The sequence below is a fragment of the Argopecten irradians genome, chromosome 10, assembly GCF_041381155.1.
Source record: "Argopecten irradians isolate NY chromosome 10, Ai_NY, whole genome shotgun sequence".
NCBI classification, from domain to species: Eukaryota; Metazoa; Mollusca; class Bivalvia; order Pectinida; family Pectinidae; genus Argopecten; species Argopecten irradians.
Window position 1 is genome coordinate 40,277,271 of NC_091143.1, and position 26,006 is coordinate 40,303,276.

The 26,006-nt window shown below is 34.9% G+C and overlaps 2 protein-coding genes across 2 annotated transcripts; one reads left to right on the top strand and one right to left on the bottom strand.

Moving 5' to 3' along the window:
- Nucleotides 1-217: 217 nt before the first annotated feature.
- On the bottom strand, nt 218-12,610 carry LOC138333891 (arrestin domain-containing protein 3-like). The gene is made up of 7 exons (XM_069282536.1): nt 12,456-12,610; nt 9,946-10,059; nt 7,824-8,035; nt 6,988-7,170; nt 6,403-6,585; nt 5,326-5,515; nt 218-3,969 (listed from the first exon to the last, which is right to left on the bottom strand). Exons 1-7 carry the CDS (start codon nt 12,562-12,564, stop codon nt 3,848-3,850), a joined length of 1,113 nt encoding a protein of 370 aa, XP_069138637.1. The 5' UTR covers nt 12,565-12,610; the 3' UTR covers nt 218-3,847.
- Nucleotides 12,611-14,233: 1,623 nt separating this feature from the next.
- On the top strand, nt 14,234-22,057 carry LOC138333892 (protein C1orf43 homolog). The gene is made up of 8 exons (XM_069282537.1): nt 14,234-14,334; nt 15,181-15,268; nt 15,796-15,897; nt 16,528-16,627; nt 17,821-17,874; nt 18,369-18,532; nt 18,978-19,036; nt 21,441-22,057. The coding sequence occupies exons 2-8, from the start codon at nt 15,200-15,202 to the stop codon at nt 21,775-21,777; spliced, it is 885 nt and encodes a 294-aa protein (XP_069138638.1). The 5' UTR covers nt 14,234-14,334; nt 15,181-15,199; the 3' UTR covers nt 21,778-22,057.
- Nucleotides 22,058-26,006: the final 3,949 nt, after the last annotated feature.

The window sequence follows — 26,006 nt, forward strand, 5'->3', positions numbered from 1 at the left end:
ACAGTATAGTCTTTCATTCCCTTAACGTTATCGAACAAAAATAAGTGGTTCCAACACAGATCCTTGTGGTATTCCGCTTAAAAACGGATTTCTCGTGTATTTACATTTTTATCTTAATCTTATAACAAACACATTCCACACACTAAATCATGTATTGACGGAAAGAATTTTGTTTATTGTTCTTTGTCTAGATTTATAAATAATAACAAAACTAATGTTTAAGACATCGTACATGATCGCTTTTTAATTAATAGATATCTCCAACTTCCTAGGCACATTAATTACATCAGCAGTAAATGTTAAATCAACACAGGTCTAACGTTCCTTTGTACATAGAGATTCACAAATATTTTGTTAATTTTATTCAATAACATTGCTACCCTGTATAGTTATACATATCAAAAATATCCAAATAACATATTTTTTTCTATTTGTAAACTTTTATTATTAATCTGATAACAGGCTATCAGACACATATCACATTGTTTCTATGCTGTAGGGAAGAGAAAACCAAGCTACTAATGTCATTTCTTAGATTTGACTGAAAAAGGTCAAATATCCCAAACATTTAATCAATATCATTGATTTCAACACAAGAAATAAGCTATGAACATAACTCAGCATATTTTAGTTATTTTTTAGTTTATGTCTCTTTGATAATACAATTTCAAATACAAAAGGCAAGTATTTAAATTACATATCCTTCTGGAGATACTGGTGGTATATTAAATTTGAACACTACTGGAAGTCTTTTATTCCAGAATACTACCCGTCAGCCATCTTGTTGAACGATAAGTTCCAAAAAGCAATATGCACAACTAGGGTCCTAGGGAAACTTACAAATGAAATTTGAGAAAGATCCCTTCAGTTCTTTCTGAGAAATAGCGTTAACAAGAATTTTTAAAAGAGAGACCCACCATCTGATGATGATGGGATAAAATAAAACAAATATACTAGTTAGAAGCATTAGGTTTCTAAATAGATATGTAAAAATTTCAAACAGCTAAAAATACCTTAACAAAATGAAATAATATCGTAGATATCAAAGTGGAAAAGTACAGAAATTCTGGTCAATAACAAGTAAAATCTTAATGTAATATAATTTCAAAAAGTTAACAAGTTTATCAATACACACATACATCCATTGCATTTGTAACATGTGCCACAACTACATTCATATGTTCAACACATACTGGGAAATTAATTACAAAACAAAAGAATGTAACAATTGGACATTGCAAAAACAAAGACACCAACGAAACATGCTTACATTTGTGTTATAATAAAATATATAAAATGAAATATTTTGTTGACAATATCTGCATACAAGTAACCAATAAAATATTTTGTTACTATGAATGGAAATGCAAGTTGCAACACTATGGTAAAATTGATCATTAACCAATGAAACATTTTGATACAACCACTACAGATGCAGTAACCAATGAAACATTTTGTTACAAATATGATTTATTTTTTGATTGGTAACTATTAGAACATTTTGGTATAACCACTACAGATGCAGTAACTAATGAAACATTTTGTTACAACCACTACAGGTTACCAATGAAACGTTGGGTTACAACCACAAATACATGCAGTAACCAATGAATATTTTGTTACAACATGCATGTACATCTTACAACAAAATAAGGGAGCATTCAACATATTAGACACAAGACACAAATTATACTGGTATAAAATGAGTATAAAGTGTATATCGGGTAAATGCAATGTGTAGCAGGGAAGACTAAATAATATACATATTGAAAATATTTAGAAACCAAAGAGTATTCATTTTATAGTAGTACTGGGGAATACAAAACCATCAACACGACTAACAAATATATTTAACAATGTTTACATCTATTAAGTAGCATTTGAATAAAGGAATCCAATTCATAAGTTAAGATATAGATATAAACTTCAAAATTAACAACCAATACAACTACTTAAATTTTCAACTTAAATGCCCAATTTAAAATTTATTGTTTACTGATGCAAATTAATAATCTGTTTACAATTAATGAAAATAAATATCAATGCATTTTTCTTTGAAAGACTTTTGTCTCGATAATAAAAGGCACAAAAAGTATATCGATACTATCTTGTAAGTATTCAATTTGTTCAGAGTTTATACAATTAACTTAAACTTCAATACAAACAAATGAGTTTTACACCTTGACCCGTTGACCCCAAAAGCATTTTAAAAATAGAATAAGTTTAAAGACTTGATAAATAGTTTCTTATGTTATATTAAGAATTCTAAAAAGACAATAACAGTGTTATAATATTGTATATATAACTGAAACATATGAAAGAATACATGGATATGCATGAACGGTTTCAACTAATCTGATTTGAATACGGATCCATTCTATCACTACATTGGATAAGAGGATCTGACAACATATCCCATTAGAGGTCATGTCCAAGTGACATTTGGAAATTGCCAATCAAACTGCTGCTGCCAGAATCTTGAATGTGACTGTAAGGTACCAAATTGTTTGAAAAAGCTGTCAGAATTATTTTCATGTTGTCAATTGATGTAGCAATGTGTAGAAAATGAATTTGATCTGAAGTACATGTGGTATAAAGGTCATCCGAACATGACCCCTTATGGGATGTTGTCAGATCTTCTATTTAACGGAGTGGTTATAAGGAGCGGTTTCTTAAATAGATTGGGTTTCAACTGACACAGTATTATACAGGCAATACAAGCCCTGTCTCGGCAATAAGCCCCTCCTCCACCATTATTCCAAGAAGGACAAAATACATTGTATCAACAAATATCTCTTACCCTAAACTTAACAAATATATTGTATTTCTCTCATACCTACATGTGTAATACTGGCTGGTCTAGGGCAATACACTCATGTCGCCTGAGGCTGTATTGCATTGCTACCCATGCAATAAAGCCTCGTGACGTCACAGCATCAACAAAATTACTATTTTCTAGGTACAATTATAACATTTTTTTTCCAGAAACTATGTTGGATTTACTTTAAAAGATACAAGCAACAGGATTTGCGTTGAAAATATCATGCAATTTTCATGTATGGAGAATTAATTCACAGTCGTGTTTTTCCCCGAATTTATTTCAAAATGGCGGGAATTCATAGTAGGAAAATTGCAATGAAACGTCGAGGTATGAGAGAAAAATATTCTTTCATACGTGGATATGAAGGATAGGGATATTCTACCCTTGGGATCACAAAATGTTGTAAAAACCCTCGGCAAGCCTCGGGTTTTAATGACAAATTAATCATGCCAATCATAAAAACAATATCATCTTAACTTAGTATTTTTCATATCAAGTACTTTAAAAAGTTATCTATTACCCACCCTTAGCCATGCACCAATACAAATATACACCCTACCTACAGAATTTTAATATTATACACAATCTCAATAATTAAGATTTATACAATTAATTAACAAGGATAATGAGACTATCAGATTAATTTCAAAATAAAAATTGTGTCAAGTTCTTTAAAACTTTCTTGAGTTGCATGGTCTATTTACATCAAGGTCAATATTGGCTTAACATCATAAGTACAATAAAAAGAAATACTTTATACCAGCCTTAACTCAACTTTTGATTTTTAAACAAAATACTAAAGAGCAGCAAAAAAGAAGCTGACTAGAAAAGTTTGCAGTAGGAATACCAGTGATAAATTAAAAAAATAATGACTCTTTAGTTAGTTAAAAATCATTCACACACAAGAACAACAATGTACAAACATTTCAATATTGTAAGTGTATGGGGTAGTGGATACTGGTTCAGGTTCCATAGTTTTACTAGGCCCATATGTAGAAAATCTATGTGATTGGATATCACTTTGGTTCAATTTCCGTAGTTGTAGTAAGCATATTGAGGTGTATATTCCATCATCTTGCGTTCATCACCTTCCCTCTCACTGGTGACATCAACTTTCCCAAACACAGAGTCACCGTATGATGGTGGGGCTAAAAAAACCAACACAACACATAAAGAGTATTAATAAAAAGGAGGTAGGGTATGTAAAAATATGACCTTGATGTTGGTCTTTATACACAAGTTGACTTGTGTTTAAATTGGCCATTTGGGATCCTAGACACGTGGTCTTATTAAGCAGATATAGTGTAATTTCCCGAAACTGAAACTTCTCAAAACAAATCACCCAGAAACCGAACATGAATGTCATGTACGGAATGAATTCCTCTTTATTGATAGTAAATAAAACTTCCCAAAACCGATCCCTCCCAATTCCGGACACCAGACTGATTTTGAGATAGGAATAGTCAAATGTAACATAAATACACTTCTGAAAACCGGCCTTACCAGAGCGACACCGATAGTTTGCATTGAGGTCTGATCACCCGACCATGAAATACACACGTACCTGTAACCATAGTTGTCGAATGCCATATCCTGGGGCATGTATACAGGTGTGAAGGCTATAGGTATATGTAAATGGTAATTATACCAGAAATGGTGATGTAATTATTTAATCATGTCTATTGTTAAGATATTTAACGAAAGTCAACCACGTGCACTGGTGGTTTGTTTACTTTAGGAAAACAAGCAGAGTTAGAAATAAGTTCAATTCAATTCAAATACTTAATATGTAGTTGTCAGATAATGTAAATGATCTGTATGAAGAAGCCGAAGCCATTTATTGTTTTGTCATATAATGACCGCCATCGACTGATCATCGTGTAATAAGACCATATTTAATTTGATTCTTGACGTAACTGGAAGCCATCGACCGTATGTAGTTATACAGTGTATAGGTTAGTGCAGACCAGAACATCTACAAGAACATTCACGCAACTAACTACGTTTATAAGCGGAAAAAAGTCAAGATTGTTGTAATCCATTCCTTTTAATTGTATGATTCACTCTTTTGTGATAAAATTTAATTTACATTAACAATTAATATTTGTCGGTTATAATAAACACAAAGCAGTACAGTATTGTGTTGAAAACGACTTCCGATTAATTAAACCTGGATCATAATGATCAATATTCCGTTCAATTCTCCAAACCAAACCCTCTCTAAACCGGCCGAAATTCTATGCACCGACCATGATTGGTTTAGGGAAGTTCCACTATATATAGGTTTACTTGTGTTGAAATTGGCCATTTCGGATCCTAGACAAGTGGTCTTACTGAGCAGGTGGTCTTTATACACAGGTTGACTTGTGGGATCCTAGACATGAGGTCTTATTAAGCAGATACACAGGTTGACTTGTGTTGAAATTGGCCAATTTGGGACTCTAGACCAGTGGTCTGATTAAACAGGTGCACGTGGTCTCTAAGATAGGTTTTACTGTACTTACGGACTGAAGGAGTGGCCCCAGGCTGTACTGTGATAGGCTGTCCCTCATTTAACATGATGCCACTGGGATCTACCGGCAGTTCTGGCATTGGTATGAGAGGAGGTAGATATGTTTGTAGCGGAACTGTTCCAATAATGACATTCAGCGGTATCTCTAGATCAAAAGGAGTGTTGTCCACATCAGCCCTCAACTAAAGACAAAAGATAGGTCTGTTTTGAGTGAATCCTAGTGCAGTTCACCTTAAGCATCAATGGCTTTCATACAATAATATAAATATTTCAAAACCTACTAAATTAAATTGGAAATAAAGAAAATATATTCTACCAACATTAACTGCTTTGTCATTTTATTTAGCCATGAATGATTTCTCTCTGTCCACCCCTAGGATATCACAGATTGTGCCTGCTAATCTTTTATATTGAACCAGTAAAATGATAATTTGATGTTATGACTCTGTATGGTGTAACTGTGATGTGCATTATCTATGCTGTCATCAATATTGACATGCAGTCAACAGAACATGTTCATGTTGCAGTGAAGATGTATCTTCTACCTGACAAATGGTGATCATCCTATCTTTCGTTTAGTATATAGGAGAAAAAGAACCATTCCATATCTAAAGAGTATGACAACGAAACTACAACTTATTGGGGGAGTTCATGAATTTCCATGACATTCATGAATTACCCTTGTAATTTTGTTGTTATACCCTCTAGGTAGAGAAAATTCAATTAAGTAAGATGCTAAACCGCTGATAATGTTGTTTTTTTCTCTATCAAAAACAGGAGCAGATGTTTAAATATTTTTCTTCAGCTTAAAAAGGTTACTTACTTTACACCAATACCACCATTGAAAAGTTTGAGCTTCTAATTTTATTTCAAGATAAAAAAAATTTATAAATGCATCCCGAAAAAATTCTGTGGCACTATGTCCTGGCATTATGTTCTATATGAAATGAAGTTCTGTATTGCTCATGCACCCAAAGTAAAGTAAAATATTTTTATTTTTGCGTTAATTAGACGTATATTTAAGTATCGCTTATGCTTTGTCTGCCGTGGAGGATCTTTAAGAACTTACCTCGACAATATACTCCATGTGTATAATGTTACAATTAGCCAGTGGGGATGGAGGGATGGGAGGGATGAGGAGTCTATCGCCACTCCAGACATCCGATCCATGGGGTTCTATTGGACCATGGGTCACCTTTGCTACGTCCCGTTTTTCAAAGCGGGTATTACCATCAGCATAATATCGCAAATTCTGAAAGAGTGAATGTAAAAAGTGTTCCGTTAACATCTAGAGATCAACAAGCTTACTTGTATCAGTACATATTTTGTTGACAGAAACAGATAATTGTTACCAAACCTTAACTTTCCAAACTAGATTTTTATAAGATTAAAGGATTATTCAATAATGGTACCAGAAAATCATGGAGCCCCCTGCAGATTGACATGCCACACACTTACTAAAGAATTTTATAAAATTAAAGGCTTTTTCATTGATGGTACCAGTAATTAATGGAGCCCCAAAACTGACATGCCATGCACTCATCTTATTTTGTTTTATTCATTTGTTTCACATATAATGGCTTGACTGAAAATAAATGAGAGATGGAACTGAATTCTAGTTGTCATTAGTTTGCATCAGCCATTATTGACCTACCATTATTAGTTTAACCCTAGAAGATGATATGTTCCGATCAGAGTTATTCACTATTTCCGCGTTGATGATGATTGCCTCCCCTGGTACGTAACCAGAACGATCTATTCTGAAGTTCGCCGTAACAGGGCCAGTAGCACAACACAGACAGCATATCATCTTAGAGTCCTCAAGCTGGGCTGGCATCTAAAACATCAGAAATGTTATTACATTATATACCATAATGGTTCCACAATTGTTTGAATAATTACATAAATGAATGTAATTGGCATTAATTTAAAATTTCAGTGCATAACAGTGACAATTTTTCAAAGTTATGGAATTAAGTACCTAATTGTTTAGCATCACCATGTATGTATCAATTCTTAATAAATAGTCATACATGTATTGATGGTATACATAATGTATTATGCTGAGGGCGGACCTGAACCAATGTAGCGGCCATCCATCCAAGAGCAGGCTAAGTTCATGTTTCTTCATTATGGTAAATAAATACCGACAATTATCCACACAGCCACAAAAACTAGCTATTTTTTAACACATTTAACAATACATGCCGATGCCAGGCCTGAACCAACGCAGCAGCCACCCATCCAAGAGCAGGGCCCAGCACCATAAAAATATTCTCAGACAGATTTTTTACTCAAGTATGTGATTTCCCATAGGCTTGAGTAAAAAATTTGTCTGAGATAGTTTTATGGTGCTGGGTCCAGGCTGCACTCGACAGTCAACATTACTGAACTACAAAACACACAGAAGTTTGCTTTTGGACTTTGTCACAGAGATGCCCATACCAGTATCCTATGAATCATTACAAATTATTACATCAAACTGCTTACCGCAGCATTAGGATTCAAGTTCAAATCCACGTGACTAAGTACTGTAAATGGATATTGTACTTTGTAGTCTTTTCCTTCACGGTCCACTTTGGCCTTGACATTATACCTGATGTAACCATAGTAACTCTCAAATGAGGACGGCAAGTTTTGTGGCAAAATGAAATTAACCGGATAGCTATTGCTTCCTGGTTGCAGGACATACCCTCCACTAACTGAAATGAGAAAGCAAGTTATTATAAAAAGAAGACTGCATGAATGCGATTTCAGACCATTCACTACAGGGTCCTTTTTTCTCTAGGAGCCAATAATAATTATGGGCCCCATTCCCAATGGAAATAATTTCAAATTTTCGTCAATCTCACAAAAAGAGGTAGTTTAATATGGGGGTTTCGAGATCCGAAAACCACGTGTGAAAAGTATAATTTACCGTTGATTAGTCACACCTTCCTGTGATTATGATGTCACAAAACTCACGTCAAATGATGACTGGATGGTGGGACTAATTGATGTTGAAATATACTTTACTCACGTCGTTTTGAGATTTTGAAATCCCAGTATTCTATGAAATCTGTTACTTATATTCCGATTTTCTTCCTAATATGAGGTACCGGTACATAATGTTTAAACTAACTGATCTGCAGTTGTTGAAATATACTTTTCTGTGTCATATTCAGATTGTGAACACATATATATATAATTAACGGCTAGGTGATAATAGTGAGGTCCACCATTGTACTATCTGAGCAAAAGGGAAATGCTAGAAGGCAACTGTATCATCATATGTACCTGTACTATACAATTAAAATCTGCAGTGCTACGTACATGTACACTATTACTCCCCCCGACCACGGTTCTCTCTCCAAGGAAGCCTCAAATATAGCTTCTACTTGGAGTGGTCTAGATCCATATGGCCCAGAATATAACAAAAGTCTGCAACCCCGGACTTAATTACTGGTCCACTGTTCTACCATGGCCAACTGGGCAAAAGGGAAATTACCCTTACCCCTATAGGGAAAAGCTAAAAGCTAAGAAGGCAACCTTAATATCCACTATGTACATTTGCAGCGCTGTTACAACAAGCGTACGTGTGACGGCCAGTCTAGTAGGTGGTTCGATCACTTGATTGGTAGCTAGTCAGGTTGCATGGTAGCTAGTCAGTTTGCCAACGACATTCAATAAGCTGTGTAAGCAGGGCTCATTGGCTGTCGCTTCAATGTAGGGGCGGAGCTAAAACAGTTGGAAATGTCTGTCGTCGATTACTTCATAAAATGATTGGCATCCCGATGTATCAAAACCGTGTTTGATCGGAATATATTCTGATAAGACATATTCTATTGTCAGCCGTACCTGATTTGTTTTTCCACAACAAACGGACCTTGCAGCAGAAAAGTCAGTCAGAAGGTAAAACTGTAGCTAGATTCGGCTGTGACATTACATATAGCATTACAATGGATACAATAGATCTAAACCCAACACATTAACAAACACGATGAAAAGTTTGATCCAATGGAACGTTGGTAGATACATATCGTCACGCTACAGTATGACAACTCCCCGAAGTCGAGAGAAATGGCCAATAATTTATGAACAAATCATCCTCAAAACATTCGCTTAAAAAGTGAAACAAAACAGTTACAAATTATTAATACAGTGATTGAATGTATACATTGTAAAAAATTAAATAGCACACAACGTGATCAAACACATTGCACAACAGAGTCGGGTATGAACATCAAAGATCCGCTGGCTCCGCTTACTTCTCAATGTTGTCGCGTGATCGGCGATCTTATCAGTCAGGGGGCAATCAGTCGGGCTGCCGATGCTTCAGCCAATCAGTGCCTTCGTTACATGCCACCTAAAATCTAATCTACTGCATCAGTTACCAGCCTACTAGATCAGCTACCAGCCGACGTGTCTATCGAGTGAATGAATGTAAACAGGAACACTTGTTGTAATGGCGCTGTAAACCCTCCTACACCTGCACATATGTACATACATGTACTGTATATGATGATTGTAATGAGGTTCAATTAAATATACTCTTGATGGTCAAACATGTACATGTAATTTATACAGGGAAACGATCATTTTGTAATGAATATAAATACATTTAAACACATACTGATCCACTGTTCATGTTCAAAGTACTTCTCCTTGGCATCATATTCCCTTTCCTCCTCTCCACTGCCTTCTTTCCATTCAACTTTGGCCTTTCCTTTGTATTTGATTTTGATACCTGTAATGTGATTTTGAATTTAAGAACTTCTGTAAAACTGTGATATCAGCAGTATCTTCAATAATTATCAATAATTATATATATAATTATAACTGATCATATAAAATAGATATTTTTTTTCCAAAAACATTTTCGTGATATACTATACTGGAACCCAACCAGTAGTCATGAAGGAACAGTAGTTGTGATTTAGGGAAAAAAATTGTTTGCTTCTCACGAAACACAATACTTCCACATAAACAAATTTAAAACAATACCATTATGTTATATTCATCAACAGCTCCGGATATCGATCCATACATTCAGAAATCTAGACACACAAGAAAAATATGCAAACAATGATGACTACTGTTCCGTCACGACTACTGGTTTGGTCCCAGTATGTAATTCATCGAAATTAAAAGATGGCTGCACCACCAATGAATGATAGCTTATTTTTTTTCTATTAAAAACAGGTGCAGACGAATTAGCGTTTTTTTTTTCTGAAGCAAAAATTCATAATCAACTAACTTTACACTATATTACCATCATTGAAAAGTTTGAGCTTCTTATTTTACTTTAGAATAAGAAACAAGAGATCCCAGAGGGATCTTGGTGCCCACCAAGGAATGATCTATGTCTGACAATGAAAGAAGGATCTTTTCTCTACTTTTTAACCTTTTTCAAACATACTGCACATAAAATTTGAGAGAGATCGCTTCAGTACCTTTTGAGAAATAGCAGTAACAAACTTCAACTATCAAAATCCAAAATGGCTCCTTGGCAGACATCTTGTCGATCAATCGGCCCCAAATCGCAATTTGCACAACTAGGGCCCTAGGGGAACCTACATGTGAAATTTGAGAATGATCCATTCAATACTTTCTGAGAAATAGCGATATCAAACTTTTAACTATCAAAATCCAAGATGGCTCCTTGGCGGACATCTTGTTGATCAATCGGTCCCAAATCATACTATTCACAACTATGGCCCTAGGGGAACCCACCTGTGAAATTTGAGAGAATTTTTGAGAAACAGCGATAACAAACTTTGAATATCAAAATCCAAGATGGCTGCCTGGCCGCCATCTTGTTGACCCAAAATGGCTCCTTGGCAGCCATCTTGTCGATCAATTGGCCCCAAATCGCAATTTGCACAACTAGGGCCCTAGGGGAACCTACATGTGAAATTTGAGAATGATCCATTCAATACTTTCTGAGAAATAGCGATATCAAACTTTTAACTATCAAAATCCAAGATGGCTCCTTGGCGGACATCTTGTTGATCAATCGGTCCCAAATCATACTATTCACAACTATGGCCCTAGGGGAACCCACCTGTGAAATTTGAGAGAATTTTTGAGAAACAGCGATAACAAACTTTGAATATCAAAATCCAAGATGGCTGCCTGGCCGCAATCTTGTTGACCGATCGGTCCCAAAATGCAATATGCACAACTAAGTCCCTAGGGGAACCTACATATGAATTTGAGACAGATCCCTTCAGAACTATCTGAGAAATAGCGATAACAAACTTAACTATCAAAATCCAAGATGGCGGCCTGGCGGTCATCTTGTTCACCGATTGGTCCAAAAATGCAATATGCACAACTAGGGCCCTAGGGGAACCTACATATTAAATTTGAGAAAGATCCCTTAAGCACTTTCTGAGAAATAGTGGTAACAAACCTTAACTATCAAAATCCAAGATGGCCGCCTGGCGGCCACCTTGTTTTTCCGATCAGCCTTAAAATCTATATGGCACAACTAGGGACCAATGGAATCCTCCATGTGTGGCCATTTTGTTTTTCTGATCAGCCACAAATCCTGTATGGCACAACTATGGACCAAGGGGACCCTCCATGTGACATTTGAACAAAATCCCTGCAGTAGTTTTTAAGAAATAGTGATAACAAGCATTGTTTACGGACGGACGCCGGACCACGGACGCAGGGCGATTGGAATTCGAATAGCCCACCTTCTGATATTAAAAATAATTCATTGCATCCCGAAAAAATCCTTGGCACTAGATACTGATTGCACAGTTAACTCTGTAATAGTCTATGCAAAGACGGAATAGATTTACATGAATGATAAACATAAATCTGCTACAGTAGCGGATTCAATTATTGTCCAGAGATAAATAAGCCTATACATATATATGTATTTGTTTATGCTCCGTCGGCGGTGCATGCGGAATATCTTTCAAAAAAACGACAAAAGTAAGAGTTTTTAAATGACTGAACATAACATCCATATATAATAAATTAAGTTATAAAAGTACGTTACGGCTAGGCTATGTATACATAAGATGTATCGCCATCTATTTTGGGGTCTTCACCAGACCACACCCCTTGAAATTTTGGGGTGTTTTTTTGTATTAATGTAGAATTAAAGATGATATCACAAAGTTTAACCTTTGATTGGTTCTTCATGTTCTGCATGAACGTGTACCACAGCCTCTACCACCTGGCCAGCGTAAAACACGCCGTTCACACTATTGACGAGCTGCAGATCTAATTTCATTTTCAGTTTAGAAGTTTGAAATGAGAATGGAAAACTCACGATATGTTCCGAGAATGCAGTTCCGGCTTCCGGGTAACTACTTCGGTATTAATCGGACTTATACCTAAGAAAAGGTATAATAAACAAGATAGTTACTTGCACGTAAGTAGGAAATTGACGATTTCAACGTAAACTTACGACCTTAGCTAGGATCATTTTACTGAAATAGCATTAACCAATTGTATAATCCGTATTTGTATATCGTAATTTGGAAGTTTCCAGCTATGTCCCAGGACTTGAACTGTTGAATCGAATCTATATAACGTTATCTTGGTTGTAACACAGGCGTCTGCATTTGGTTTTGGAAAAATAAAATGAACATAGCTTAAGGGTAGGTTATTATATTTTTATCAAACCAGAAGCAGACGCCTGTGGTTGTAACTCAGAAGATCGAGAGTGCTTGCAGATCTAGACCTATTCATTTTGTAGCTACTGTGCAGACCATACATACAGTTGCCTTCTCCAATAGAGTCGTCAACCACTGGAATGCATTACCAAACGAGGTAGTCAACGCCAAGTCAATCAACAGCTTTAAGACTCAGCTAAAACAAATATTGGAAGACCAACAACAAGTTTGTCCTAAGTGAACATCCTTAGTGAGGCCGGTAGTGTAACTTTAAAATAGATTTGGTCTAAGGAAACTGCAAAAGAGACTCTATTAAACACATATGCAGCCTATAGACCAATTCTGATCGCCAGTCTACTCAAGTTTATATACTCATTTACCATTAAGTAGTACAAGTTGTTTGGGGATTGCCCCGCCACTTGTATCAGTGTTCCCCATTTATATATCATTGTATCAATCTACCCTATAGATAGATCATAATTTTATGAAACTAAATCTATTAACTAGTACGTATACACATAGGGTACCCTCAATTCATTTGACACCAATATTTTAAAATGATACATATTTTCAGTCCCTATGACTGGAATTTATAGATATTTTATTTTTTTGTTAATAGTGATACTTTTAAATTTTGTAAATAACTCTATAATATCTGTGCGTGCGTAGCCGGAACTCAAAAGTCGGTGTAGGAGGGGGAAAAACCCCTATCTCCACCAAGATCTATAATAACATCAATGCCTCTCTACAAGTGTGTACACTTTCAACGAGGCCGCCATCAGCGAAGTATCAGCGAAGTACATGAATGATAAACATAAATCTGCTACAGTAGTGGATTCAATTATTGTCCAGAGATAAATAAGCCTATACATATATATGTATTTGTTTATGCTCCGTCGGCGGTGCATGCGGAATATCTTTCAAAAAAACGACAAAAGTAAGAGTTTTTAAATGACTGAACATAACATCCATATATAATAAATTAAGTTATAAAAGTACGTTACGGCTAGGCTATGTATACATAAGATGTATCGCCATCTATTTTGGGGTCTTCACCAGACCCACACCCCTTGAAATTTTGGGGTGTTTTTTTTTGTATTAATGTAGAATTAAAGATGATATCACAAAGTTTAACCTTTGATTGGTTCTTCATGTTCTGCATGAACGTGTACCACAGCCTCTACCACCTGGCCAGCGTAAAACACGCCGTTCACACTATTGACGAGCTGCAGATCTAATTTCATTTTCAGTTTAGAAGTTTGAAATGAGAATGGAAAACTCACGATATGTTCCGAGAATGCAGTTCCGGCTTCCGGGTAACTACTTCGGTATTAATCGGACTTATACCTAAGAAAAGGTATAATAAACAAGATAGTTACTTGCACGTAAGTAGGAAATTGACGATTTCAACGTAAACTTACGACCTTAGGATCATTTTACTGAAATAGCATTAACCAATTGTATAAACCGTATTTGTATATCGTAATTTGGAAGTTTCCAGCTATGTCCCAGGACTTGAACTGTTGAATCGAATCTATATAACGTTATCTTGGTTGTAACACAGGCGTCTGCATTTGGTTTTGGAAAAATAAAATGAACATAGCTTAAGGGTAGGTTATTATATTTTTATCAAACCAGAAGCAGACGCCTGTGGTTGTAACTCAGAAGATCGAGAGTGCTTGCAGATCTAGACCTATTCATTTTGTAGCTACTGTGCAGACCATACTTTTCAGTTTTCACAGTGTATTTTAAAGATTGTTCTTTTTGGAATAATACATATTATGACGAACATTCATGTAAATTGTATTTTCAATAATTCGATTTATCGAAACACATTGTACTGTAGACTGCTGCATTGTACCTGTACATTTTTTTGTAAGTCAAATTAGTCAATTCATAACATCATGTATTATTATAAATGTGAAATGAAGAATGGCATTATCGCTAAATACAATAATGAGGCTTTAGTGATTAATATTCTTCATACATATATGGTACTCTGTAAAGGACATACATTGTATATACACTTAAATGTGAAAATAAATTAGGGGCATAATTAATATGACCGATTCATTGCCTATTATTATTAGGCTTTTTTTATTTTTTTTTTTTTTTTTTTTTTTTGCCTAATATATAGTCTATATATTAGGCAAAAAAAAAAAAAAAAAAAAAGCCTAATAATATGTGAAAATAAATTAGGGGCATAATTAATATGACCGATTCATTCACAGTTGAGGACTTTAAGCAAAGATGAGTGTCGACAATAAGCCGCCTATGTCCACAGTTGGTTTGGTGCTTTTTATAGCAGCAGGATTTCTGGTAAGACAACATTATGAAGCGTAATTGGATGGCTAGATCTGATCATTGCATACAATGATATGCTCATGCTCATGATCAATTGGTTCAGCATTGCATACAAAAGCATGTCAATAAAGTGTTTGAATTAAGACCCAAGCTAGCTTCAATCTCATGATGAGGATGATGAAGCTGATCAGATTTTATAAGATTGAATGATAATCGTGGTGAGAATGCTGACGAAAGATGAAAAAGAGGATTGATTGATTAGAAAGATTGAAAATGATATATATATAACCCTTGAATTAAACCACTTACACATGCAATCCAAGGTCAACTCCATATATATACTGTACATGTATATATATGCTACATAGTTTCACTTTACATATATACAATGATGTATCAAGTAGATCACAATAAATATTGATAATCTACTTTAATGCATTAAAATTGTTCAAATGGCAACTGATGATAATATTGATATGTATTTATATTTGGACATGTATTTATAATTTGCATGTAAAAAAAAAAAATTCTATCGTCTTCAGGTATTTGTGTTGGTGGCGCTGTTGGCTAAACGTCAAATTATGCGATTCAGTCTGAGGTCATCAAGACGACCTCACATATCTATTGGATCTGATGCTCCAAAGGTACATCACAAATATATAGCCCTGAAAATTCACAATGAACTGTTCCATCATTTGAATTGGAAGATTTCAAATGAGTCTTCGAATTCAGGGGTGAATGAGTAAAATATATGACTTCACTAATACCAGAATGCATCTATGCATCCAAGCACAGTCAACAATTCACATATGTATACCTATAAAATAAAAGTGTAGATAAAATCATATCTTGATTGATAATAATATAATGTAACCATGGTTCAAGTCTGATTTTAGAATGATGAGATAAGTTTGTAGTTTGGAGGATCATCGTTCTAAACAGCCAGGGCCATTTAAGGATGTGTAATGTTTAAATGTTGGAGGGAAGTCAGAGTATCCAGAGATTAAAACACTAACCAGTGATCAGTACCATGCAACTGCCCCACATGAGATTCAAACAAAAGATCCTAAGGTGGAAAGATTGCGGTATTAATATATATTTTGGGACACCCTAACCATGGGACCCCCACAGCCCCAGTTCAAACTGATAGTTCAAACTTTTAAATCCAAGTTGAAATCTATGTACTGACGTTTATATATGAATAAGTAATGGTATGTTTATTTTGTATGTCAGTGTATTCTTTATGATATATATAAAATGTTTTAATATTTTAGAAAATGAGGAAAAGTATACTAGAATGTCTAGATCGGGTGTGTAAGATCAGACATGAGCCGGTACTACTGAATGCTAAGGTACTCCAGACAGCCACAGCAGGTAACTACACCATTCCCCACATATGTCAGTTATAATAGAACACCTTAGCCCAGGTTCATCTACATAACTGAACTTCAGTCGTCAATAGGAAACTTAGTCATGAGCATTACTACGTATGATGACGGTATCTGTAACAGAAGCGAAGGAAAGGTCCCAAGTTAAGAGAACTTTCTTTATAATTGTTTCCTTAACTTCAATTTTCTATAGCAAAGCATGACAAAATTTAAGGAAAGATCATTTTCTTAAAAAAATCCTTTACTTTGTCAGACTTTCTTATCAAGAATTTTAAATTAAAGAATGCCTTAATGTTGTTCTCTACTAAAAAAAATAATTTCTGTCTCATAAATAAATCCCTTAAAGGCCCATTACCTTTCCGGAGCAAAATATAAAGGTTTCTAAAAAAACATTAATAACATCAGAAAATGCATACCGATGACCTAAAATAAGGTTATGACACCAAACATATGCAAGATTTCCTGCGTAATATATGAAAACAGTGGAGAGTCAATTCGCTGTTTTGCCGTCTGGCGCAGTGATAGTCAACTACCGCGCGGTATTTAAGAGGACGGCGTGAAACATAATACGACCCGCGTTATGAAAATAAACATTTTATTTATTTTAATCAAATAGTTCAGAAGGTGATGATAAATGCAGTATTAACGGTAAGTTAATAATTTTTAAGACTCTACAAAATTATCGATCTTGTTTTACATTCCCATTTTAAAGATTAAAAGCCGTTTCGGAAAGGTAGTGGGCCTTTAACCATTCAGGTGATGAGATAATATGAGGTTTAATATTTATTATACTTGAATCAAATTCATGTACATATGATGACATGCATTACATTATAATTTGGCTATTTATAATTGACCTAAAGATAAGGAAATGCTTGTTTACATTTCAAGCATATTAAAGATGTACCAAAAGATGATACTTTTGTTCTGTAACTTTTAATCTGTTCCTAGAAAATACCAAGAAATATAACAAAAAAAGATAAATTTATGTTCAAATGTTACTATATAACAGTATTATTTTACTGTACTTGCAATTTTTCATATTTCATATTGTAACATTTGTTAACAAATGTGGAAGTTTATCAGTAATGCATGTTTATTTCAAAATTGTCTTGAGTAAACATATCATATCTATACAGGTATAGGGTATCCATGTGAATTTTGATCTTATATTTTCAGTTCCTAATTCCTACTACTACAGAATGAAAGCATTGGATTCATTTTCAAAGTTTGGTATGCAAATTTATTTCATTTTTAGTGTGAGAGTACAATATATTTTAAATTAATGAAAACATAAAGTTATCATTTTATATACATTGCTAATATTTGCAAGACACCATTTCGATGAGACTTTGAAGAAAAAATATTAGTAATTCTGTTGTTATTCATATATGCTATAGAAAAATATATTGTACATTGTATTGGTAATTAAAAAAATTAAATTAAAAATATAAACTATATTACAAGAAAGTACTTCATAATTACTTTGTTTTTTTTCCCCATTTTCATCGAAATTTTGTTCTCTTAAGAGCTGTTGTTTTTCCAACCACAACTCATTCTCCCCTGAAATTTCAAAATGGACTGTTCTATTCTTTGATTTAGGAGAGTCTAAATGTGTCTTCAGGGGTGAATGACTGATTATACCTCATGCTTATCATTTTTTTAAATGCCCATTGGTAATGATAATAAAACTGTTTAATCTGATTAAGACCAAATTTTTGTTTAAGATGAAGCCTTAAAGTCTGAAGAGCCTGAACTAGAAGGCAGACACCCCAATAAGACAGTAAGACACTATCTACTGGGTCTGTACCCCGACTTTCTGGGATCATCTTCGACAGATCTCATCCATCAGTTTGCTGATGCTTATGAACACGCAAGACATGATCCCACTGTAAGTTCTTTAAATTAGTGCCTTCATTTTTAAATCAATTCCATTGAAGTCCAACTTTGGGTTGTTAATCTATTATGAAGATCTCCACACTATAGGAATCTCCTAGGTAGTTTGAATACTCTCAGTAGCTGTAATATTTTGCAAAGCCTGACAGATCTGAGACGAGTAGATTAAATGGAATGCACATGTACTGATTTCGAAATAGTTTTAACACTGCTTCGAATAGACTCCTTATCTGGATTACTTATTAATTTTGAATATTTTTTTTTTTAAATGAATGCCTTTCACCAAGTTCATAAAAAACTGTATAGTCTAAATAAAAATTATTGACTTTGCATCATATAATGTCTATACTTTAAAATTTGCTCCCAAATTGAATAGGAGCATGTGTATGTGCCAGTGTTACATATTGCCTATGTCTTGTACATGATTTGATCTTTGGCAGGAGTTTGGAGAAGCTCAGTACAAGCACTACCAAGGACTCCTTGAAGAACTGATAACATGGTATGTACTCTGAGATTTCCATGTAGGAAACAGCATTGATTTCAAATGGAAATAATTTAATAAAATATTCTTTATCCTGTCAATCGTCATATGATTGAATCAGCCCAATTCATTAAACTAGAGTATTTCAGCACTCCATTCTTATTCATAACAGTTCCTTCTTTGAGATTTATTCATTTGCCTTTATGACAATAGGTGTTACACAAAATACTTTTCAATATTTTCAATTACTAGAATGAAATTGAATAAAAGTTATGACAAATGTGTTCAATTGATGGACAGACTAAATATTTTTTCTCGATGGTTTTAATGAATTTGACTTTGAAGTTTATAATTTTCTAGTGAACCATATTTTTAGGTCACCTGAAACGAAGTCTCAAGTGACCTATTCTAACCGCCTTTTGTCTGTCGTCGTCTGTTGTCCGTCGTAAGTCCTGAAACAATTTACTTTTTCGACTTCTTCTCAAAAACCGCTGAAGCAAATTCAATGAAATTTTGCACAAACCTTCTGAGGCATAAGGCCAATCAAAATTGTGAATCATATGGTCCCCACCCCCCTGGGGGCTGTGGGAGGGGCCAAAAGGGGTAAAATTGACTATGATTTCAAAAATCTTCTTCTTCACTCACAGATGTGATGGAATCAAATACTCTTCATAGATAGAAAGGTCTAAAGGTCCTTTACAAAAAATGTGAATTATGTGACCCTGGGGTCTCAGGTTTCCCCTTGGGGAGGGGGTTAAGTTTACTATAGTTTATATAGGGAAAACACATTTTTGAGCATTATTTGGTCATTTGTAAAAGGAAATAAGTCAAATGTCGTCAGAATTATCCATATGAAATGACCATTGAATCATATTAACAAATTTTCCATGACTGACTCCCAGGGGCCTTAAGGGTTGGGCTAGAACGAATATACGTACCCTGCCTACTATGATACCTTTCGGCCGGGTACGAATTGGTCCCTATGTGTTGTAGTGGAGCACTGCCTCCGAAAATCATTCGGGCATAGTTTTCTATACTTTTTTGTAGGTTTCCGATTATTTTATGCGTATTATTACATATTATTTTTGTCCAAAACAAACATAACTACCATTCTTAATATCTACCGTACCGCTCACAAGACGTCAAATTCACAATTTGTGAACTTGCCGTATAAATTCCCTTCAGAACGACCTTCTTATGTATTATGTAAAAAAATAATGCCTCGATGAGAATTTTTTATTTTATGTGGTTCAGTTTTATTGCCTAGTAGGTAAGTGATATCAAAACAAAGTTGCATAATGGTTTGCATAGTCATTACTTTGCTCCATTAGCAGTAATAGGCACCAATTGTAGCTCTAAAGACGACACCATTTTCTGTCTAAAAGTCTTTTGAGCTACAATATTGCAACTAGGGTTGGGCCAAAAGGGGTCAAATAAGCTAAAACTTCAAAAATCTTCTTCTGAAATTCTGGAACTGGTAGAATCAAATACTCAACATAGATGGAAAGGTCTTAAGGTCCTTTACAAAAACTGTGAATTATATGACCCTGGGGTCTCATGTTTACCCCTGGGGAGGGGGTCAAGTTTACTATAGTTTATATAGGAAAAACACATTTATGAATGTTATTTGCTGATTTTTCATAGCAAAATAATCCAACTGGGTTAGAATTATTAGTCTGAGATAGCATTTTATTGTCATATCCATATTGGTCCTGGCCGACCCCCAGGGGCCTTAGGGGCGGGGCCAAAAAGGGTCAAATAGGCTAAAACTTCAAAAATCTTCTTCTGTATTCACAGATTTGATGGAACCAAATACTCTTCATAGATTGGAAGGTCTTAAGGTCCTTTACAAAAATTGTGAATTTCATGGCCCTGAGATCTCAGATTTTCCCCTGGGGAGGGGGTCAAATTTACTATAGTCTATATAGGAAAAACACATTTATGAACATTATTTGCTGAAATAGCATTTTAACACCATATCCATATTGGTCCTGGCTGACCCCCAGGGACCAGAGGGGCGGGGTCAAAATGGCTAAAATTTCAAAAATCTTCTTCTGAATTCACAGGTTTGATGGAACCAAATAATCTCCATAGATTAAAAAGTGAAATTTATAAAATCACTGACACTGACTGACTTCTAGTTTGGTTTTGTTGTTTAACGTTAGCAAAGCAAATTGGAATTTTAAGCATAAGGTTTGGTAACATAATACACTAACTATCAAAATGAAAAACAAAAAATAAAAATTCTAATACAAAAGTTCAACTTTATAGTTTATTTTAATTCATAAATAATTTTTATAGATTTGAACCAACTTTACAATGCTTTCGGTAGCAGCACTCAGGTGACCGTCAAGGCCTCTTGGGCCTCTTGTTAAATTAATGGTGTATCATTTTACATGTGTAAATTTGCTTGTTGTGTCAGTTTAAGGAACACAGCAGCCAAACGCCCAGGAGTGGTATTCACTAAGACAATAGGAATGGACACACAAGTTATTTACAAACCCGACAAAGGCGACACACAGACCAAGACTATGCCACATAGTCCAGACCCAAAGGACTCGAGTCCTGACAAGGATATTTGTGGCAAGTTAGATATGAGGCATCGGACACGAGCGGGCAGTAGTGCCCAATCTAGCTTTATGGACAGTGGTCATTCTAGTCACCAGAGTACAACAAGTGCCGAAAGTTTTATTCCCCATACAGAGAGTCCAGAACGAATTGTGTTGCTTGACTTTGATAAGAAGAGTCACTATGTGTGAAACTGTATGGAACTGAGTTAAAAATTTCACTGGAGGGATTATGTGCAATTACAAGAGAAAGAAGGTACATAATGGTATTATGAATGAAGTATGAAAGATCATTTCATATTTATAATTAATGATATCTGTCTTTGAAAAATGTGTTTATTTAAATGTAAAAGAATCTCACTGTTTTGTTGATATCTTAATAACAGTTATATGAAACATGATGATTTGCATTCAATTTTATGCATTTTGTTATTTTCATTTTGTTTTTTGCATTAAAATTAGAATTCATTTTTTTACTTTGCTTACTATTTATGAAAAGAAACACTGATAAATTTTTATCTTTGGGTTATTTTCAGAAAAATCTTGGTTGTTGGGAGGAATGTGTATTATTTAGGCATTAAACTATCTTCCTATGGCATCTATATATGGTCTATGTAGATGCCAGAGCTTTGCAGACAATACATAATGCGCTAGTACATAATGCGCACTAGCGCATTATGAGATGATTGTCTGCAAAGCTCTGGCATCTACATAGACCATTGACGCCATAGGAAGATAGTTTAATGCTTACATTTACATTATCAACTTATTTTAGGATCTCTGCATTAATATTGTTTACGCTAGACCAGGAAAACTGTATATTAACGACGATTTAATCCACAAGATGGAACAGCCATTTTGACGGTGATCAGCCCGTGTAAATTTTATGTAACCCTCATATATATAACCTCAACAAAATAAATATCTATTCCTATATTTACAGTTTTTCAAGTAAATGAATATCATTTTTCCGGCGCAGTTGCATATTTTTTATTAAAATACACATATTTTCTTCTCTCCCGTCATCGTCAACGAATTTGATTGAACAGCTAATTGGAATCGAGTCATTCATATGTTCCCGCCAAAATAGGGGTCATGACCCCACGTTGCTACGCCATCGACTATATTCACGTAAAAATAGAATTGCCGCGTGTGTTGTGCTAACATTATACACTGATAATGATAATACTAGAAAGCATGATTATTGAGTCCATGTCAGTGCAAACTGTAAATATACCGTCATATTCTTCACTTTGCCTTGGTTAGTGTATATAGTAGAAGTGACAAGTAGGAGATAGGAGGATTCATACAGTGGAGTAGGAATATAATTTCGAATAGGAAAAAACAAAGTGCCACAATAGATTCATTACCTAGCATTTTTATACAAACAAATGGTCATATATTTCATCAGTGGAATGAGCGCTTGCTAGAATTACTTAAACATGACGGCTTTACATTTGATGAACGGCACTTGAGACTTTTGAAAAAAAAAATTCATTAAACCTCTGAAAGATAGTTTTGGCATCCCAGTATGTGTTTACATCAGTCAAATGTAAAACAGTTCTCTAATTATTTTTACTTATTCAATATAGCATTTGACAACATAGGTAACACAACCTATATGCTGAACAACTTTGCTTAATCTAAAGTAACTTGACAAGTGTATGTCAAAATTGATGTCTCAAAATGGAGTATATTCGACAAAGGACCAAGGGTAATTTGAATCTACATATGAAAATAATATATGAAATGTGAAAATAGATCGATCCCTTCAGTATTTCATAAAAATAAATGTAACAAACTTCATTTTTCAAAATCCTTGTAAGATGACAAACAGTTTGTGATAAGGATCTTCTCTCAGACGTGTGATCATGACCAACTTTTTTTTCTAAAACAGATTTTTGGAAATAGGAATTCACACCAAAGTTAAAATTGGAACAAGAATAATATGGTGGTGTGCTGGGTTTTTTTAATTTGAAATTTTTCAACATTTACTGCTAAAAAGAATAACTTGATCTTCATTAAAATGTAAGAATCAAAAACCAATAGGTTATAATTCAACGTTTAATGCTTATCATTTTTATCTTGGTTAACATAAAAAAAGATTTACAGCAAAAATGAAATTAAAATAACTAAAAATCTTGTTCGACTGGTGAGTTTAGTAAAATATTGAAGTAAAAACAGGTGAAATTCTACCTTTCTACAAAAAGTAAAAATAAATGCATTTTTTCAAAATGGCTGCCAATTTGATCATTTCTTTAAATCAATGGATAAAAAAATCTACGAGCAATAGAAGTATATTTTTTACATAATTTCTATATGGCAACTTAATATATTTTGAAACAATTAGTTTTTGAAAAAAAACTGATTAATGTTGCAACGAGATTTAAACAGAACTGAAACCTCACTAGAGCTTGAGAAATGGCGTCAACATTATCAAAGTTGACCATCTGGAAGTGTTTTGTCATGGAGCAGAAACAAAACAAGAGGTTTTGTTTTAGCTATCATATTGATCAAATTTAATTGTATCTAAGAGATAAAAACGAATTGTAGATAACGTACGCTGTCAACAAACAGGAAAGAAAAGTTACAAAACTGAAGAAAAAAAACCGCGTGCATAGATTGTTTATAAAATATGTACTATATATGTTATAGAAAGGCAATAATTACAAGATATACTTCAAAGATGTTAAATTAAAAAAAAATACAAACGATTATTATAGAATATGATATATCATATTTGGTCTTTCTATCAATTATTCCACTACACCTGCCTATTTTAAAAGGCTTTTTATTATTTGACCCTATAGTCATCATGTTTCGTCCGTCGTCGTGCGCCGTCCGCCGTGCGCCGTCCGCGTTAACTTTTCACATTTTGAACTTCTTCTCAAGTTTGACCAGTGGGATTGAGCTGAAACTTACCTGAAATGATCCTGAGATGGTCCCGACAAAGTGTTGTTATTTTTCGGGTCGATCCGAAATCCAAGATGGCCGCCACAGCCGCCATCTTGAAAACACATTTTGAACTTCTTCTCAAGTTCTACCGGTGCGATTTGGCTGAAACTTGCATGAAATGATCCTGACATGGTCCCGACAAAGTGTTGTTATTTTTCGGGTCGATCCGAAATCCAAGATGGCCGCCACAGCCGCCATCTTGAAAACACATTTTAAACTTCTTCTCAAGTTCTACCGGTGCGATTTGGCTGAAACTTGCATGAAATGATCCTGACATGGTCCCGACAAAGTGTTGTTATTTTTCGGGTCGATCCGAAATCCAAGATGGCCGCCACAGGCGCCATCTTGAAAACACATTTTGAACTTCTTCTCAAGTTCTACCGGTGCGATTTGGCTGAAACTTGCATGAAATGATCCTGACATGGTCCCGACAAAGTGTTGTTATTTTTCGGATCGAACAGAAATCCAAGATGGCCACCACAGCCGCCATCTTGAAAACACATTTTGAACTTCTTCTCAAGTTCTACCAGTGGGATTTGGCTGAAACTTGCATGAAATGATCCTGACATGGTCCCGACAAAGTGTTGTTATTTTTCGGGTCGATCCGAAATCCAAGATGGCCGCCACAGCCGCCATCTTGAAAACACATTTTGAACTTCTTCTCAAGTTTGACCAGTGGGATTGAGCTGAAACTTACCTGAAATGATCCTGACATGGTCCCGACAAAGTGTTGTTATTTTTCGGGTCGATCCGAAATCCAAGATGGCCGCCACAGCCGCCATCTTGAAAACACATTTTGAACTTCTTCTCAAGTTCTACCAGTGCGATTTGGCTGAAACTTGCATGAAATGATCCTGACATGGTCCCGACAAAATGTTGTTATTTTTCGGGTCGATCCGAAATCCAAGATGGCCGCCACAGCCGCCATCTTGAAAACACATTTTGAACTTCTTCTCAAGTTCTACCGGTGCGATTTGGCTGAAACTTGCATGAAATGATCCTGACATGGTCCCGACAAAGTGTTGTTATTTTTCGGATCGAACAGAAATCCAAGATGGCCACCACAGCCGCCATCTTGAAAACACATTTTGAACTTCTTCTCTCAAGTTCTACCAGTGGGATTTGGCTGAAACTTGCATGAAATGATCCTGACATGGTCCCGACAAAGTGTTGTTATTTTTCGGGTCGATCCGAAATCAAAGATGGCCGCCACAGCCGCCATCTTGAAAACACATTTTGAACTTCTTCTCAAGTTCTACCAGTGGGATTTGGCTGAAACTTGCATGAAATGATCCTGACATGGTCCCGACAAAGTGTTGTTATTTTTCGGGTCGATCTGAAATCCAAGATGGCAGCCACAGTCTCCATCTTGAAAACACATTTTGAACTTCTTCTCAAGTTCTACCGGTGCAATTTCGCTGAAACTTGCATGAAATGATCCTGACATGGTCCAGACAAAGTGTTGT

What these genes read in the sequence shown, in the direction of transcription:
- LOC138333891 (XM_069282536.1), bottom strand. Translation starts at nt 12,564, where the DNA reads ATGAAATTAGATCTGCAGCTCGTCAATAGTGTGAACGGCGTGTTTTAC. An exon ending in TGAACATGAACAGTGGATCA is followed by an intron (nt 8,036 to 9,945) that starts GTATGTGTTTAA and finishes TTCTCATTTCAG; the next exon opens with TTAGTGGAGGGTATGTCCTG. An exon ending in ACTTGAATCCTAATGCTGCG is followed by an intron (nt 7,171 to 7,823) that starts GTAAGCAGTTTG and finishes CTGATGTTTTAG; the next exon opens with ATGCCAGCCCAGCTTGAGGA.
- LOC138333892 (XM_069282537.1), top strand. Translation starts at nt 15,200, where the DNA reads ATGAGTGTCGACAATAAGCCGCCTATGTCCACAGTTGGTTTGGTGCTT. An exon ending in TTGGATCTGATGCTCCAAAG is followed by an intron (nt 15,898 to 16,527) that starts GTACATCACAAA and finishes TTAATATTTTAG; the next exon opens with AAAATGAGGAAAAGTATACT. An exon ending in GGATTCATTTTCAAAGTTTG is followed by an intron (nt 17,875 to 18,368) that starts GTATGCAAATTT and finishes TTTTTGTTTAAG; the next exon opens with ATGAAGCCTTAAAGTCTGAA.